This window comes from Orbicella faveolata, unplaced genomic scaffold, assembly GCF_042242905.1.
Source record: "Orbicella faveolata isolate gen_17 unplaced genomic scaffold, um_ofav_v1 contig_1, whole genome shotgun sequence".
NCBI lineage: Eukaryota > Metazoa > Cnidaria > Anthozoa > Scleractinia > Merulinidae > Orbicella > Orbicella faveolata.
Genome location: NW_028301536.1, coordinates 1,559,297 through 1,578,264, shown reverse-complemented (window position 1 = coordinate 1,578,264; position 18,968 = coordinate 1,559,297). Strand labels below are relative to the sequence as shown.

Genomic DNA, 18,968 nt, shown 5'->3' with positions numbered 1-18,968 from the left:
CCGCGTACGAAAATGATTATTTCTAGGATGGGATCGGGAAGAATAGCTTGCGATGTCATATTTTTGCAAACGATCAAAATGATATTATGCATATAGTAGAGAGTCTTATCTGTTAAATACAAAAAATCAGATTCAAACACCTATGGAAGATATAAGCTTTAGAGTGGCGATTTTATACTAATTGTTGACGTTAGCTGAGATGCCTCTCTACCCTACCCTTAGGGAGACAATTTTTGTTGTTTGCGCGTGGCGCGAATTTACGAGTCTGACGACGAAGCTGACGACGAAGCTGACGACGAAGACGAAGCGGTTCTTTTGCCGACACTTCTGTCTTGTCTTTTCCTAAAAGGAATTACTTCTTATTCTCTGGTGAAAAAATGGCAACCGTCAATATGGCGTTTACCTTTCGTATCAAGATAATGTTTGATTGCCACTTTTCTTAGGGAGTGGAAAGCTTTGTGTCGCCACTGGATTAAGCTAATGAACAGAAAGAAGAAGCTTCAAGACGTGCCCTCAAGCTTGTTGGTAAGCTCATTTATATAGCCTTTTGAGGTTAAAATAAGCTTACTTCTATAAAGGCTTAGCTCAGCATAAATCTGTTCTGTCTTATTTTTCTCTACGATTTAAGCCCGGGGTATCCAATTGATGGAATCGATAATCAATGACAATCGATATCAATCGATACCAGTCGATATCAATTAATCGATTGATATTGATAATCAACGACCAATCGATGGCGAAGATTCGTGTGGTTATCGATTGGTATCAATTATCAATACCAATTGCTAGATAAATTGGTATCAATTGGTATCGATTAATTGCAGATTGACGGAACAGGAATTGACGCATAAAAGCCACAACTTTGTACGCAGTAATTGTAAACATATTTCACTTAAATGCTAACAGGAGAACAACACAGAAATATCTGCATGTAGTGGCCAAAGAGGATCCACAAACTCGGACTGTAGGTTGCCGAGCTGTCCACTAAGGTTCACAACTTTAAATGCGTTTCCCCGTTCTCCCCTCTTCTTGTTTGCAGTTAACACTTCACCAACGTTCACCCCAAAACAGCAAAGATGATAGCCTTTGACGATGCACCTTATATTCAGTAAAGCCTCTACCCAGATGTCTTGCGTAGACATTATGACACGGAAAGGCAATGAAGGGCAAGTGGGTAATTTGAGTACATGTGCAACAGGGTATATTCTTTTCATTGAGAAGACTGGGTTGGAATTTGTTTTACCAATTTCATCCCCAGGGCTTCCTAAAAATGGCGGATAATTGGACAGGTAGCGTGCGTGACGTATGTTCGAGGCTGCTGAGCCAATTGATAGCAATCGATGAATGGTTTTTGTGTGGCTATCGATTGGTCATCGATTGGCCGATACCAATCGATACCAATTAACTAATTTTATTGATTGATATTGATTGATCAATTGAATTTCTGATCTCTGGTTTCCATCGATTGGATACCCCGGGTTTAAGTTAAGAAGTTTGATGCAGCAACTATTACTTTTCATAGACGATTCCATTGACTTGATTCTATAGTGCTAATCATTTTTAAAATTTATGTGAAACTGTCCTCTGGGAATAACTTGTATTGTCTGTGGGTTTTTGGAAAACACTTAGCTTTGCTCTTATGTGTAATAATAGGCACTTACAATTAGAATGTCGGGAATAAAGCATACATTGTTTTATTTGTGAACTGTTCAAGCCCCTTAATTAACCTCTTTTTGGCATTCATTGAGTCTCATTATCACCTCAAGCAGCGTCATGAAAATGTGTTCTTTTCTGGCGTTAACACATTTGTATCGCCAAGCTTATTAGGGTGACTGTGGTATTATGCTTTATAAGTGGAAGTTGGAGTGTATATTTTGCATTTAACATTATCCAGTAATTTACATCTTCATGTGATTTTACAGTTTATCTATTCAGTTGATGTTGGAGCTTAGCAATGTCAGGTAAGATTCAGTTCTTAGAAAAATCTGCCATGTTGTATTTCCATTTTCTACGGTCTACATTAATTAGTCATAGACCACATATACAAATGATGTGAATCATAAAATGGTTGTGAATAACTTAAGTGGAACCCTACATCACAGTGGGAGGTGCGGTGGCCTCATGGTTAGTGAGCTTATCTCAGGATCGAGTGGTCTGGGTTTGAACCCTGGCTGGGGACATTGTGTTGTGTTCTTGGGCAAGACACTTTACTCTCACAGTGCCTCTCTCCACCCAGGTGTATAAATGGGTACCAGCGAATTTAATGCTGGGGGTAACCCTGTGATGGACTAGCATCCCATCCAGGGGGGAGTAGAAATACTCCTAGTCGCTTCATGCTACAGAAACTGGGATGAGCTCTGACCTGGTGGGCTACTTAGCTCGTATGCAGACGTTACCTACATCGTAGGCATATGGTTTCAAAACCAATTGTTGTACTTTTTGTGACATCATTTTTCAGATGTCTAGACCACAGAAAACCATGGTTGAAAATTAATGAGAAAATTAGGGGAAAATCAGTGTGAAATCTTCCCATTACAGTGATTTCATTGCATTTTGCAACCTTTTTCTGTTTGCTTTTTCTATATTTGTAGCTCCTGATAAGCCAGCACCTCCTGTTGTTGGGAAGGTTATGCCTAACAGTATTGAGTTGTACTGGAATCAGGAGTCTACTGAAGACACCTCAGGAGGGAGGCTTCAATACTGTATCCAAGAGGAAGAAGAAGATGCTAGGAAAGGATTTGGAAATGTCTACAAGTGAGAATTTGTTATCAATGATGTTGCAAACTTGAAGGTAGCTGTAAGTGGGATACTTATTGTTGATGCAGACTTCCGGATAAATTATTTTCACAAGAATACTTAGGTCTCGATCTTAGATCCAAATATTTAGATTGTTTAATTTATGAACGTGGTCACTGACAAAACTATGTCATAAATATTTTTAAAGGACAACTTATATAGTGTAACAACAACAACAGCTGCAACAAATTAATTTTATTGGTACCCTACATTTTCTTCTAACAGTGCATTGTGGTTCTAGTTCTCCAAATACTTTGGCTTGTACAGTAGGCTGTGAATAGGGAATAGATGTCTTATTACCAGTAGTTGAATCAATATTAATTTGATATCTCCTTTAAGTGGTTTTGCCAAAAGCAATGTGTTTAAAGGCCTGGATGAAAACAAGACTTATCGATACCGCCTGCGCATCAGTAATGACCATGGACATAGCCCTTGGAGTCAAGTGATAACTATTACTACTACAAGTATGTATATGGGTTATTGATCAGGCAAAGGTGAGCTCAACATGCATGGTTGAACATTCACCAGCAGGCCTTTCAGTAAGTTTTGACTCACTTGTAGCCTTGATCTTTACACCTGTAGCAAAATTGCTACTTTATGGTGAATTGTATCAACTACAGGCAAGTTTACTATTCAGGGCCCATCAAACATACTCAGTAGTAACTGGCGTTACAGGTTATGGCCCTTATTAACAGCCCTGGCCAGAATATTTGTTACCTTTTTATGGAGGCAAAATCCAATCATGTTGACTGAACAAGTTTGGTAATAAAGCTAATAGAGGTCTTTATAGTACATAATGATATGGTATATTGCATACATTTTCCTGTGGGATATACCTGTAGCTAGTCATCCCAAGTGGGTAAGATAACCCTATCTGCCCTGTCATCTAGCCAATCACGTTGCTGAATTTGGCTTATCTTGCATGCTAGCAGAGCTACTGTAGCCATGTAATAAGGTAAAATACTGCATGAAGTGGTGAACACTGAGTAGTAGCTACAGGTCAGTCTGAAGAGCTGCAGTTCATTAAAAGCATTTCCTTGGAACTTGACCTTGATGTAAGGGAGTTAAACTGATAATTGCTTAAATTAGAACTTTGTACTAATAAACAGAGCAAATATTTATTGCTAAATTCTCCATTAACTTAGAAATCCCATTATGTGGTTATGATCTTCACCGTGCTGTGCTTAATTGGGAAGTAGAAAAGGTGCAAGCAATTCTCGAAGAAAGGTTGGTCAAAGATGTACAATGCTTACTAACCAACAATGTACATAAATCTGCCAAATTTCAACAGTATTGCTGTCTATTTCAGTGTTATAACTACGTTTTCCATATTCACAGTGTTGAAAACTTAGTTGATTCTCCAGATGCATTTGGAATGTCTCCTCTAATGGTCGCAGCACAAAAGGGTTACACAAGGTTGGTACAAACAGGTGTTTATGCCAGAAATTTTAAGTCCATATTTTGTTAAGTTGTGGCAGAGGAGGTGGAAAGATACCCCACGCGCTGAAGTGATCATCATATAATGCATTTGTTGAGAAAACTGCTGCATTGTAAATTAATTCCTATCTGATTCTTAGCCAACTACACACATGTAAAAGTTAGTTAGTAAAAGTTGCTATTAATAGTGATCTGTTGTTTTTAAGTAAATTTCAGTTCCTTAACCAAGTGTACAGTCAAGTAACTTAATATTTCTTTTAGCATTGTATCACTTTTGATTGAACACAATGCTGATGTCAACTACTCCAATGCAAGCGGGAAAAACAGGTGATTATTCATTAATAGCCATCTATCGTTTTAGCTATCTTGCAACCGAGCTTAATATTAATAATTACTCCTTTTATTTATGATTGCTACATTTGGATTTTACATGTAATACATGGAGTGTTAATTTTGATAATTTATCTGATCAACATCATCACTAACTGAAAGAGAACTTTTGAAAATCTGCTTGTAATGGTTCACACAAAAACAAAGACTTTGCAGGGTTTTATTAAGGTTTTCAGCATTAGGGCAGCTGGTTTTCACAGGCAGGAAAAACTATTTGAACTGAACTTCTTCATAAGAAAAACTTTACTCTAGATGCCCAAACCAGCTGGGCAAAATCGTTCTCACAGCCGGTCAATTTGCCCCTGTGACTTTGGAGCTGCTAAGGCCAGAAGAGTCTTGTTAATGTGCTCAAGCCAACTTAGTGTTTTCTTAGTCATATCCCTGTGTGATACAGTCACCTTACTGTTTCGTTTTGTAGCATGATGATGGCCTGCTTTGGTGGTCATTTAAAAGTAGCTCATCAGCTGTTTGAACATGGAGCATCTGTAGACACCCGGGACAAGGGTGGATCTTGTTGTATTCACTGGGCAGTGGATGGTGGAAAAACAGGCTGTATACAGTGGCTATTGGATAATGGAATTAATGTATGATCACTTTATTATTGAAAGGGTCATAAGACACTACATTTTACCATCAAATTACATTTTTTGTCGGACTGTCCATTCATTTCTTGATACCAATATTTCTCCTGGGTGGAATGAGGGATTTTGATAATGGAGCTGAGCTAGCCAGTGCTCAAACACCGTCATAGCTCTCCCTCAATAATATAGAAAATGACACACTGATCACTGTCAGTGCTCCAACCAAGACCTGCAAGACCACTCCACTGGTTGCTAACTATTTGGCTTCCTACCACAACTCCCACTCATTTTGATAATTTTATTTTTTACAAACAGGTTGATGTTGAAGATGATTCTGGTTGCTCTCCGCTAATAAGACTTGGTATGAAGTTCCATTAACACTGCAATTAAACACTTTATTTCTCTTGTTGGATTGTTGAAATGCAGCATGCATAAAAAAATCTAGTTATCTGCATGCATTGCATGCCTATTATGCTTGCCCTTTGAACACATTGCAGACCTCCATGATCACATGTTTTTGCTTGTCTAATTATTTACATTTTTGTCACTATAGGCCCTTTGCGCAATCTGGTCACATGGTATGGAATTAATTATGCTGGGACGCAAGTTCCACAGTGGGAACTTCCAAAACAAATGAACTCGTACCAGTCCAGCCCGAGTTTTCTTTGTTTTGAAAGTCTCACTCTGTAACTTGCATCCCAGCATAATTTATTCCGTGGTACATACATACATACATACATACATCCTTTATTATCTTTCCCCATGGGGGCTTTTCGAAGACAATATGGTACAATACTACAATTAAATACTAATATACTAAAATTAATAATGTTACATTCTAATTTAGATAATCACAAATTTGAAAACTCTACAATTAATTTACGTTTCAATGCTTTTTTAAAAATTGAAATAGTTCTACTGAGTTTTAAAGTAAGGTCCAATGAGTTCCGGATGGTAGTTGTCCTATAATAAAATGTTCTTTGGCCAGTGGCAGTTCTGAATAGAGGAATGTTTAATTGTTGAGAGCTCCTAGTGGTACGCGTGCTTATATCTGCACGTTTGATAAAAATAGAGGTCAAATAGTCGGGAGCACAGCCCATCATGCACTTGAAGGCTAAAGTGGTGCTCCGATAGTAAAGCTGACTTGATACTGGCAGCCATTCTAATTCTTTTAGTATGAGCGTGACGTGATCGAATTTCCGTGCACCACTTACAACTCTACATCCGAAGTTCTGTACAGATTGCAGTTTATCAATGTTACAGTTGGAGGAGTTTGCCCACACGTTTGAGCAATAAAACAGTTTACGAAAAACTAGGGCATTAATAACTGTGATAAGAGTTCCTCCATCAAAAGCATGTTTAACTCGATTAATTGGTACCATGTGACCGGATTGTGCAAAGGGCCTATTAACCACATATCTAACCACATATTTTGCTACAGTTTGTTTTTCCGGTATAGTGGCATTATACAATTTTATTTTTGTTTCTCCTTTTAGCTTCTATGAATGGCAGTGTGGACGTGGCCAGAATTTTGGTTGAAAATGGAGCAGATGTGAACAAAGTGGACAAATTCAGAAAGTCTTCACTGATGGTGAGATTTAATTTATTGGCAAATAAAGATACCTTAATGATTTTTGAGTAACAGAAAGAGTATTTTGGGGGTCTTAATGTGGAGGAAGGGGGCTGTAAGGAATTTAAGGAGTTTTTGTTATAAAAGAACTAGTCCATATATATTTCCAAAATGGCCATGGTAATGTGGGCAATGGGGATGTCTGTTATGCCACTTGGCAGTTTTGAGGATGGAAACTGCATTCACAGTCAATTTTTAATTTGGTAACATCATGATGTGATTTGACTGGATTCTAGTTCAGTTGACTGTATCAATGGAGTAACACTTATTTAGTTATCCTATTGCCTCTGGAAATATTTTAGGCAGCTGCTGTTAATGGTAATCTCGCCTTGGTTGAGCTTCTTGTGGAAAATGGTGCAAATTTACATGCTGAAAATGAGGTATGTAATTTATTCATTTGTGTCAACTATAACTGATGAATTTTTCCTCCACCGTTTTTAGTGGAAGTAACAGTTACATGTACAGTATGTAAAAATGACAGGCACTGTTTCTTTTCTACTTTAAGGTTGATTTTCTTGGAGCCTGGGAGTTTCATGTTTTCTACAAATTTGGTTTGGTTTTCTCGTGCAGCCATTCACATATCAAGAAAAATAAAAATAGAAAATTTCCAAAACCAAGTTCCAAGCTTGTATTAATATTACATTAAGCAAACGTCAGCAGGTTAAAAGTGGTTTGTATACCATAGCAGCGTTATTATGAATGTTGTTTTTGTTGTCAGTTATTTTCAAATTTCTGTCTTTCTTTTGAACGTTTCAGTATGGGAAGACAGCCGTTGATTTTGCCAAGTCCTTTGGAAGAAAGGTATGCCGGTGTAACAAGTGAAGACCTCATAAAACAGCATTTTTGGCCATTATTTAAATCTGCAACCTTTTACATCCAGATTCTGTCATTCTAACCGTGCGCTCTCTTTCTCTTTCCGTGTTGTTACAGGAAGTCGCCGCTTACCTCACATCACTGATGCAAGGAAGTTCTGCAGATGTTGAAGGTGAAAAAGACCAGACTGAACCAGAGGATGTAGAGCTGTCTGACAGCTGATATCAAGAATGCTTCTTTGAAAAAGTGAATACGTGCAGCCGATGCCGTTTGGTGCCACAGATGTTTTTGAAAGCAAAATGTTTGGCTTGATTCTTTGTTACTTTAACGCTACATTCGTTACAACTGTCAGCTCAAAGCCGAGCGATTTAGCCAATCAGAGTGAACACTTAGGTAAAGAGCCAATCAGGCACAGTCGCACACTTGACTTTCCCCGTGCTTTACACAGATTGACAAGTTCTGTTTCGGTTCTGATTGGCTCACTGCGTTATTTGTTGCCACACGTTTGTCTCTGGAGATCTGAAGAGTACTTCATTTATGTCTCGATGTTAAAAGATATTTGTAAATATGCGAGGAAAAAACTATAGAATAATAGTTTTCTCCAATGAACAAGTAAAGATTGAGAGCGATTAAAAACGAAAAAAACTTTCACATACGTAGGTGAAACATCCCGAGTCGAGAGAGGAAAAGAACATATGTTTTACCCGGTGTACACACATTCAAGTTAATTCATGCAACTTGGCCTTTCCTTGCTTCGACGTGTAGCGTACATTGCCTCCAGCCCGCTTTGGACGATTCTCAAGTTCACAGTCAGTGATGTTCGGTTTCCTCGGACATAGCGTTCGCTTATTCCATTTTCCTATCCCCTTTGAAAACAAATTCAGCCAAGGAGTCCGCCGTACTCCAGTTTGTTCCTTGTACTGTTGCTGCCACTGTTGCTTAGTTTCCGCGCTTTATGAAGGTTACTTACACCTTTCTTTACGGTACGGTAGACGCTAATTTTGTTCAAACACGATGAAATGTTTTCTTTTTTTTTTTTTACTCTTTTTTAGATTTATTAAATTACCAAACAAAGTTCTTTTATTTGCGTCGTCCAGCTTATAAAAACTGATTGCTAGTTTGAAAGCTAAAGAGAAAGAAATAAGTGAAAAAAATAATATAAATAACTAACAATTCAATCGGTAAAAAGATAATAATCTCGGACTGTCCACTCACATTTCTCACATTTCTCACATTTCCTCCATATATATTCGGGAAGTTGCAATTTCCTACTTAACAAAGTTTTGAATATTTACTGCTGCTAGAATCCTCAGCTGGCGAAACGAGAGCCAAATCGGTGAAATCATAACTCATTTCTGAAAACGTGACTTTTCTAACACCCAAATACAAATTGGTGATGTCGGAGTTTAATTTATATTTGAATTAAAAAATGGAACGATTCCAAGTCATGAAAAACAAACTGACAGGCGTTAGCTCCTGCATTTCTTGGAACTGTCAACTATTTGTGTTCCGCAAGTAGAATGGGATGATGCAAGTTACTGAAGTGGCTGTGATGTAATATGACTCACATAAAAATCCAGAGTTTCTGACCAATTTATAGTTTCAGTGACCCTTTGTGGCTTCATGAATGCAGTTTACCGCTCTCTTTTTTGTGTTTAATTTCAGCAAGCCTTACAAGATTTCTATATAACGCATAAAAAGGCACATCCCAAATCCTGCACCGTTTAGCTCACCCCCCTTTCTGCCCCCCCCCCCCACCCCCACCCTCCACCCACTCCTGCTTTGGAACGATGCCCTGGGGAGTAGGACTTAGAGGTGAACTTCATACCTTGCATCATCTCGCTCAAATAGTTGACGGTTTTAAAAACCCTTCCATCATCTCGCTCAAATAGTTGACAGTTCCAAGAAATACGGGAACACCTCTCTGTTTGTTGTTCATGACTTGGAATTATTCCCACTTCTAATTCAAATAAAACTCGCGGGCGTCACGAGTTTGTATTTGGGTATCAAAAAAGTCATGTTTTTTAAAAACGACTGTTATGACTGGTTCACTTTTCACGAAGATTTGACTTTTCTTAATCCTGCCGGCTCAGTAACTCTCAGTTGTGATATTTCTCCCTACAGCAGTAAATATTCAAACACAGCTTGTTCAACAGGAAATAGGTAACAGCAACGTACATCCCGAGATTTAATTTCTGGGAATAACCTTGGAATTTTATCACCTGCAAAACCCAACTAAACCTTTAAAAATCTGAAATAGGAAAAAAAGAGACAGAAAAATGAGACTTCGCGCTTGAACAAATTAAGCGAGTACCAAGAAAGGCTTATTTTTAGCAAAAAAAGTTCCGCATTCGCTGAAGCAAGACGATGACGTAATATGGTCACGATATGACAACTTCGGTCGCCACAAGTTTTAACCATTTTTCTTTGGATCTTATTTAGCCAGATCGCTCTTCGGCATTCAGTGCAAAGAGGGAAGCATTCAACTCGAGTTTGTGTTTTTATTTAACCATATTATTGCTATTTCTTAGAGTATTGGTCTTGTACTTTCGGCCATCAACGTGGTTTCCAGTGGTTTCCAACTTCGTCGCGCTTTCGTTCTGCTCGATAAAACGTAAATTGTGATTGGTTCACGTTCTATATTCTTGCACCTAATTGGATAAAACTGGTCACATGGCTTACTCAGCCTAACATTGTGAATCTATTATGGCGGGTGCAGTTTAACGAAAGTGTGCACAGTTTTGGTATTACGAAACGCTCAAATCTACGTCGTATTTTACGTTCTTAAAACAATTGCAAGACTGGAGTCGATTACTTTACCCATCGCTATGGACGACTCGGAATACGAGAGCCTGCCAACGGAGAAAGTTACAGTTCATCTTGCAGCAGGCGCGTTAGCTGGAGTGATGGAACATTGTGTAATGTACCCTGTGGATTGTGTTAAGGTACGATCAATTCGTTTTACGGGCTTCTTGTTAGAATTTAATAACTCTAGAGTATAAAAGTTCCTCTGTAGACTTTCACATGGTGAATGGTTTCTTTTTGGTGGGCTAAAATAAAAATATCTCAACTGTCTGGTTGTGTGGGCTGGTCGCCGAGAGCGTTTCCTTGTGAAATTTGATATTAGGTCATTCCTCTCTATTTTGCTGTGCTTCTCTGAATAATAATGGTTTGTAGCTTTTAATCAGGACTTTTTGTAAGAATGTTGTACATATGATAACCAGCTATGATCTTTTAACTATTTTACAATGTGATCCCTACAATGTTTGTTTTCCGACGTAATTTTCGTAGCTCACACGTTGTCGATGTTCTGTCAGCAATATTGGAATCGTTCGCGTAAATAAGCTTGAGTGAAGACTGTCCAATGATTGCTTGCCACCCATGAGCTTAAATATAATATCAAAAGTATTTATAATTATCGAGAGTCGGAAATAAATGTGGTTTTCGTCTCCGAAAATTACAGATTTATGGAACTGTTTAAAATATTTTTTGAATAACTTGTTGGCTTCTGAGAAGATATTGTACATTGTTGTACATTGTTGTCCAATCACTCTGCAGTCAAATGAAAACAAAATAATTTCTAACTTAGTACAAGTAAGAAAACACCATTCGTATCGGAAGGGCCATCTCGTTTATTGATCAGACATAAACAGCAAATATGTTTTTGGCCCTAGGATAGTTATTAATGCAGCAAATGTACTAAAGAAAAAAACACGGAAATTTTTACTAAAACAAAATTTCCACAAGTGATCAAAAGCAGAGATGCCATCAAGTGGCAATTCCCAAAGGACAAACTCCTTAAATATCAACTTCTTAGCATAATTATGTAACCTGCATACCAAAAAATCTACATACCAGCACACAACTATCTTACAATAACAACTTGAAAAGTTATATTTAGGGGTCCATGAGTCAGGAGAATACTTTCCAAATGTCATTTAAATGTAATTGTTAATCAGTAGAAGGTCATATGCAATCTCAAACCTCACAGCAGGCACTAAAAGACATTTAACAAGGCATCTGCACACAATGTTATATTTTGCTTAGCTATAGACTAGACAGGCAGTGTCACCAATTTGCACCTCAGTGAACCTGAAGAATAGCCAAATTGTGTCATGTCATGTTTTGTAAAGTGTTCCAGCTCGTATAATTAAGGTGACCCTGTGTGATGTAAATTTTTCCTAAGTCTTGGTGGTATCAGGTTACTGGGGAAAGCTGTAGGATATTGGGAAAATATAAATCATAACTAAGTAACAACTCAGAAATAAATCAGATTTATAAATATCTTTTAAACATAGGAAATTAAGCTTTGTTTTGTTTTGTCAATATGGTGATTACCGTCTTGCTCATCTAAATGTTATCACTGTAAAGTTTTGAAAGTAATGACCACACAAATAAGCAACCCTCCTACTAAGACATGAGTGGAAATGAGCTTTGATGTTAGGTTATTATAACTAAGAGTTTGGTCAGGTTGAATGTCATTGTTTGAAATGAATTTTGGGTGAAAATGATTTTGAACTACACGTAGATTGATTTGCATTTTTCTTTGTTTAGGGATTATGGTATTAAAGTGGAATGTGTAGTTCCAGAAAATATCCATACCTCGCCCATGGAAGGGATTTTTTTCAAGACCCCCCACCCCTCTGGAAATTCTAATTAAACTTAATACATTTCTTTAATTTTGGGGTCTTAGAGAACCCCCCACCCCCCAGGAAATTCCAATCCCTTCTGTGGGGGGAGTATGGATATTTTCTGGTACTGCACAACAAAGGAAACTACTAATCAAACCTGTCCAGTTTAATGTACATGTTGTTTTTGAGGAAAAATAATGATTTGTTTTTCCCTGGTATTTTTTTTGCAGACAAGAATGCAGAGCTTGTGTCCACATCCAAATGCTGTCTACAGAAATATTTATCATGCAATCACAAGTATGGTGACAAAAGAAGGTGTTTTAGCCCCTCTCAGAGGAATGACTGTGGTGGCGATAGGAGCAGGCCCGGCTCATGCATTATACTTCAGCACATATGAAGCGACAAAAAAGTTTATTAATGGAAACCAAACAAAGTATAACCCTATTTCACATGGTAAGTGTTCAGTGATCTTATCATTATGGCCATGCTTATGCATTGTAAATTTGAGAAGAGGTTAGAGGTGATCTTCACTTTTTCTCCAAATTCCCATGTTAGTAATAAAACAATGTCTTGCATGTAAATCCTTTGGTGATGTTCAAAATCATGTGCAAATTGTTTTTTTCAGAGAAATTGAACCACAATGTATGTTTACTGTTGACAGTGTTTTTGATAGTGTTTCTACAAGATCCCTGGCATTTAGCCCGATGTTTAAGGCATCACATTGAATTAGTTAGTAAACAACATACACACATGTAAACATAAAACCTTTATTTTGACACGATAAGAGTTAAAGCTACAAAGCTTGTGGGGTTGTGTATACTACTAATTGAAATATATAACAGCTGTGCAGTGTTACATTATAAAACACCTTACAGGTTCCTTCTCAGCATGTTTGTTTTTTGCAGATTTCAGATTCAATCACTTTTTTACAATGTGCATGTCAATCACTATCAAGTCCTTCTTACCAAAGAGTCCTGCAGTCAATTCTTAATTCACGACAGTGTTATAATGTGTAAATGTTAATTCAATGGACATGTACCAGTAGAAACCCCTCAATGAAAGCTGCATGTCCCAGAGGTTACTCTCCAACATCCAGCAGGCGTTGGGTATTTTGCAGAACAGTTGTACTTTTCTTTGAGTTGCAGCACCAGATGTCATTTAAGAAGACACTGCAGCAATGGTTTGATTGCATGTACAGTTGAACCCTGCTTTATAGACACCTGATTAATACAGACAACTCATTATTATGGATAGTAGTCCCCACCCCTCTCGAGGCAGACACTTTGTTGTGCTTCCAGTGTCCATGTAAATGGGGCTCAACTGTAGTTTGTTGTGCTTTTATACTATTTGGGGACGTTACAAAGTGGTTCAGCATTATTTTTATTTCTCGGGAAAATGTGTTTTTCCAGAAAGGAGGCACTCTTTGCTAAAATATAGTAAATAAATTTCCTGTTATCCAAATTTAGTGTTACATGTACCTTTCATTACTGCTTCAACATATTTTTAAACTTGATAGGGTTTAGGTATTGTTTTTATGCTGTATGTATATATACTGTTACCTCCTTCTCTATGAAAAGATTTTTAACTGTAACCTCAATAAATGTACTCACATGTATGTTTAAGGTTACAGTATACCTTCGGGTCGGCAATTTTCTTCAAATTTGGATTTTTGGGTCAAAATAGTGGTCGAAGAATAATCTCTAATTTCTGAAAAAAAAATTTGAAAAAGGCTAAATATTGGCGGAGAAATGGCGGTTTTACGTTTTCACCGGAAGTAAAAGTTTACCTCTTGATTGACAGCCCTATGGCGCGTATGCAATCAACCGAGACGATTTTCGCGGGAATAACCTGTATGGATGTCACGAATTGACTACTCAGTTGATCAGCATTGTTGTTCTGACTACCCAGCATTTTTGGTATTAGGCGTGTCTCTATTAAGTTATAAGTAAACATAGGCCACGTTTAAACCATGGACCAGTTCGAAAAAGCGAAAACAGCGAAGAACGAATGAAAATACATCAATGAGTGAAGAAGCGAAAGTTCGCCACGCGGATGAAGCTATAGTTATCGTATAAGGCGGGCAAATATTTGTGGTAAGAGAAAAGAAAGGTTCTGTAAAAATTTCGGAACTTGACGGCAATAACAGGGATCCTGACAGAGACTCTTCTGATGAGTCCGATATCGATGAATCGTCGGACTCATTGAGACCATTTGAAATATTATTCATGCACAGTTGCCCACACACAGTTGCTCTCCGCGCTTTCTTTTGTTTGTTTCCTTCGCTCAGCCACTCTAGCGTTCCTATCCTTTTTAGTCTTCCCCATTTTGCCAGACCAGCTTCAAGAAAAACCGAGCTACAGAAAAATCCTCTCTCTGCTTTCGGTTCCTTGAGCGCATTGCGAAACACAAGAGTTTTTTAGAGATTCGCACGTAAATTTCACCAGGAGGTTAACGGTAGTAAACTTTCCCTGCACTGATTGGCTTAGTTACCTGAGAACCCAGTTGAAGGCGTTTGTGGGCGGAGTTTGTTTGCGAAGCAGAAAATTTTTCTTAGCGCTGTTTTCTCGAATAAATTTTTTCACTTGAAGCAGACACTTTAAAGAGTTACAACTCAAAGGGAATTTGTTCAATTGCTCTTAAATTTGGACAGTGGCTAGTTTAACATATAAACTACAAAAGCGTGTCTGGGAATTGTTAATTTCGAAATACTTTTTCTTCGAGAGCGATTTTTGTACGATCACTCCACATTTTTTAAATTCTATTTCGAAAATGTTCTGTAACTTTTTACTGCAATTGAATATGCCAAAACGCAGACACGTTTTTTAAGCGCTTTGGGCCCTGAAACCGAGGAAAAAATTAAATTGGCGTAAAACGAAATTCGCTTTGACTTGTAGCTTTCGAAAGGTGATTCGGGCGCTCGCATTTAGTGGTCGTGAAATTTCGACAATTCATTTTCTTTCAAAATTCTTGGTATAGTTTGATAGCCAGCTCCATAAGCTTTAATTTGATATACGGGTTTAGGTATCTACAGCTTAAACTGCACGCACTACATCGCCTGCGCGCGAGACACCCCTGAAGGTATACTGTAACCTTAATGGCTTGCTCTGGTTTGAGGTCAAATGTTTTAATGGCTAATGTTTGAGTACGTGTAGTTACTGATGTAGGCAAAAGCACATTTGTCCACAGTCATTAACTGTTTCTGTATTTTTACCTTCATCCATTAGGTCTTGCTGGTGTTTGCGCTACAGTCTTCCATGATGGTGCAATGAATCCAATAGAAGGTGTATCTAGCAACTAAATAGTTTATTTATACATAGTACTCACTTTATGCTTCAAAAATCCTGGACATATTGCTGGTACAGGGCTCGAAATTGCGACTCACTGGTCGCCAATGCGACCAAAAATTGAGCACTGGCGACTAAATTTTCAGAACTGGTCGCCAACTGGCGACTCGCGATTTGTACGATAAGTAAAGATGACCACAACACAACTTTTGTTTTTAAATCTTTAGATAGGGAAATTATTCGGATCTGGTAGCTAGCAGACAATTCACCTTTCCATCCCCACTAAAATAATGTCTGTGTCATTACGAAAACCACGGACGTAAAAGTGTTTGTGCTTCGCTCCATTTAAAATAACTTAGAAGAAAACCATCACCTGCGAACCAGAAACACCAGGGAACTTAACCACGCATGTTTTTGAGACGTGGACGGTAACCGGAAGTGAGCTTTTTTCACTTTAAACTTGTCCTCACACAACCATATTCACATTGCTAAGTATCTTTTCTTCATTAGAGATGAGTAGTATAAAAATCTGGGGGACAATACAGTCCAAGCATGCGAAATCTTCTCTTCTGGTTGCCATCCGCGTCTCAAAAACGCGCGTGCTTAAGCTCCCTATAATCTGAAAACAAAGGTATCTTTATAACAGTTTATAAGTCCTACTCGTGCTGTTTTCAAAAGTTTTAGCTCTTCATTTGTGACTTTCTTGCATGCAAAGTAACGTACAAAATCATGTTAGTGTTCTCATGTGAGTTATATATAAAATAAGTTGGCAACCAAAATTTACGATCTGGCGACCAAATTTTTCCCGTTAGTCGCCAGCTGGCTCCCGAACGAAAAAGTTAATTTCGAGCCCTGTGGTACTGGATAAATTTGTCAAAATGCTAATTTTGTGTTATTTCACTTTCATGGTGTCTAACCAGTGGTCAAGCAAAGAATGCAGATATATGGCAGCCCTTATCGTGGAGTACTTCATTGTGTCAGGACTATATTTCGAGAGGAAGGAATCCGAGCTTTCTACCGCAGTTATACTACTCAACTCTCCATGAACATACCGTTTCAGTGCTTGCACTTCACTGTGTATGAATATGCGCGAGAAAAACTTAATCCCTCGCATGGATACGATCCAAAGACTCATGTGCTAGCAGGCGCTTCTGCTGGAGCAGTAGCCGCTGCTCTGACGACGCCACTGGATGTGGCAAAGACATTACTTAACACCCAAGAGAGGAGTGCTGTGGGTATTCTTGTTAGACCAGAGGGACATGCTGTCTATGTGAGCGGTATGCTCACAGCATTCCGCTCCATCTACAAACTACGGGGCTTCTCTGGCTATTTCCAAGGACTTCAAGCTAGAGTGCTTTATCAGATGCCATCTTGTGCCATCTGCTGGTCAGTCTATGAGTTTTTCAAACATTTCATGCACTTGACAGAGACAGAACTCTCAGCAATTTAAACAGAGAAAGAGAACTCTTGGCTGCGAAGCGTAATGCCAGGTTCATCTTCAACAGAAATGAACATCTGCAATACAAGGAAGCCATTTGAAGTGTTGCTTCGAGGTTAGTCCGTGGAATGTCGCAGTAGATTAGAAACAAGGAGAATTCTTGGTCGCAGAGTGCTCTGCCATTTTTCGAATCTTCTGACGAAGCCACAGCAGTATTGAAGTTACATGTACAAGACATCCAAGCAGGGAGAATGGAATTTCGGCTTCAGTGGTCATATGCCAGTTCCATTGTTCTACTGCTGTGGTTTGAAAATGTAGATGGAAGTCAAACAAGGTGGGAGAGAGGAATTTCGGCTGCAGAGTTTACAGACCAGTTCCTGTGTTCCTGTTAGTTTAATTGATAGCCTCGTAATGTTAAATTGTGCATTGCAGCATTATCACAATGTTTCTTTAGAATATGGTTTAAAGGAATACATGTTGTAGGTAGTTTAAATATTAATGCTGGATGATTGTTTCACTCTGCATTTGAAGGCTATGGACAGTGTCTTCAATCTAGAGTAATGATCTGAACCTAGAAGGAGTCTGTGACAGAGTCTGATCATTGTTACTAGATTGTTACAAAAGCAATACATGTCTTAGAAGCTGCAATTTTATGCCAGAGTTTCACACGGAGAGTATGTCTGTGTGTTTGTTTGCCATGACAAATCAAAGATAATGGTGATGGACAATGTAATCAGTATTGTTTAAATTTAATTTTGGGGTGGCTGCTCTTTGAGGAAGAAAATGCTGTTACAGTGTTTATCCGTTTCTTCTTCTCTTTTGAGGCACAGATCCTGTCGCAGAGTCGATGAAAGGACAGGACTAAAGACATTCTCTGCTAGGTTTCTGTGCCTTCTGTGGGCTACAAGCCCTTTTACCAGTTTAACCATTTAACTGGTTGATGACTTGTTGTAGTGTAGAATAATTATTACGGATCTATCCAGCCATAAGATGTTAACAGACAGTGTATAATGGCAAGATCAATTGTGGAGGGCTTTACCAGTTGAGCTCTGAAGAATATAGTTTCAAAAGATTGCATCCCTGCATAATTTGTGAAATAAAACTACCATAATTGATTGGAAGCTGTGCTCTGGTTTATAGGGTGTTGCTTGTTCTTATCTTGGATGATTTCACCCAGTGAAGTAGAGGATAGTACATGGCTGCCTGGAGATACAAAATTTCTCTTTAAGTGTTGAAACATATTTCATGAGTGAGCACACAGAACAGGTTAGATATTTTTCAACATGAAAAGAGAAATTTCCTATCTCCAAGCCATGAGGTAACTTTCTTTTTATTATAAAAAATAATCATAATAGATAACAATGTTTTTGGCAAGTTTCTAAAGATTTCTGACCACTTTCCAAAGATTTCCAAAGATTCTCTGGAAGTTGTCGGAATGCCAGACAAGCTTTTCCGAACATCTCTGAAAAATTGCGAAGATTGCCAAAGATTTTCAAAGATTTCCGAAGACGATCTAAAGATGTTTTGATCATACACCAACAAATTTAGGTACAGTTAGGGGACAAAAATGATATCACATGTGGATAAAAAATGATATCCTCACGTGTGGGATTTAATAAACTATTTGTATTGATTTGCTACCACTCAGTATACCACTAAATTTTATATATTAATTAAACAGTGTCTAATGGTCTGACGTGCTACAGTTTGTGGATTCAATCAATCATTTGCTTACCTGACAGGGAGGGGAAAGGGGAGGATAGTAATTTTTGAGGGGATCGAATTATTGATGTTGAAAGTGACCTTCAAGCACATCAAAGTACATTCCCTGTTACAGTCTACCTGAAGTGCTAACCACACAGCTTTAAAAAAAAGACTTGGAATGGACTCTGGTTTGCCTGCAAGTTGAGGTGCAACACTCAACCTTTGAAAGCAAAAAAATGACTGCAACGCTCAAAACTTCAGCAA

At 38.2% G+C, this 18,968-nt stretch overlaps 2 protein-coding genes across 3 annotated transcripts; both read left to right on the top strand.

Moving 5' to 3' along the window:
- The first annotated feature begins 42 nt into the window (after window positions 1-42).
- On the top strand, window positions 43-8,298 carry LOC110042695 (fibronectin type 3 and ankyrin repeat domains 1 protein-like). 2 transcript variants are annotated; one of them, XM_089284206.1, is made up of 14 exons: window positions 43-525; window positions 1,040-1,199; window positions 1,923-1,961; window positions 2,592-2,754; window positions 3,136-3,260; window positions 3,942-4,023; window positions 4,135-4,212; window positions 4,495-4,560; window positions 5,042-5,207; window positions 5,520-5,565; window positions 6,701-6,795; window positions 7,137-7,214; window positions 7,591-7,635; window positions 7,765-8,298. In XM_089284206.1, the coding sequence occupies exons 3-14, from the start codon at window positions 1,955-1,957 to the stop codon at window positions 7,867-7,869; spliced, it is 1,056 nt and encodes a 351-aa protein (XP_089140332.1). In that variant the 5' UTR covers window positions 43-525; window positions 1,040-1,199; window positions 1,923-1,954; the 3' UTR covers window positions 7,870-8,298. The 2 variants fall into 2 exon arrangements, with proteins under 2 accessions (XP_089140332.1, XP_020603720.2); XM_020748061.2 differs by lacking the exon at window positions 1,040-1,199.
- A 1,826-nt stretch (window positions 8,299-10,124) lies between these two features.
- On the top strand, window positions 10,125-18,121 carry LOC110042698 (mitoferrin-2-like). Its single transcript, XM_089284238.1, has 4 exons — window positions 10,125-10,592; window positions 12,509-12,731; window positions 15,503-15,559; window positions 16,483-18,121. Exons 1-4 carry the CDS (start codon window positions 10,476-10,478, stop codon window positions 17,010-17,012), a joined length of 927 nt encoding a protein of 308 aa, XP_089140364.1. The 5' UTR covers window positions 10,125-10,475; the 3' UTR covers window positions 17,013-18,121.
- Window positions 18,122-18,968: the final 847 nt, after the last annotated feature.

Excerpts from the sequence above, each read along its gene's own strand:
- LOC110042695 (XM_020748061.2), top strand. Across the intron at positions 3,261-3,941 it reads GATAACTATTACTACTACAA|AAATCCCATTATGTGGTTAT; the intron begins GTATGTATATGG and ends CCATTAACTTAG. Across the intron at positions 7,636-7,764 it reads CCAAGTCCTTTGGAAGAAAG|GAAGTCGCCGCTTACCTCAC; the intron begins GTATGCCGGTGT and ends GTGTTGTTACAG.
- LOC110042698 (XM_089284238.1), top strand. The coding sequence starts at position 10,476 with ATGGACGACTCGGAATACGAGAGCCTGCCAACGGAGAAAGTTACAGTT. Across the intron at positions 12,732-15,502 it reads GTATAACCCTATTTCACATG|GTCTTGCTGGTGTTTGCGCT; the intron begins GTAAGTGTTCAG and ends TTCATCCATTAG. Across the intron at positions 15,560-16,482 it reads TGCAATGAATCCAATAGAAG|TGGTCAAGCAAAGAATGCAG; the intron begins GTGTATCTAGCA and ends GTGTCTAACCAG.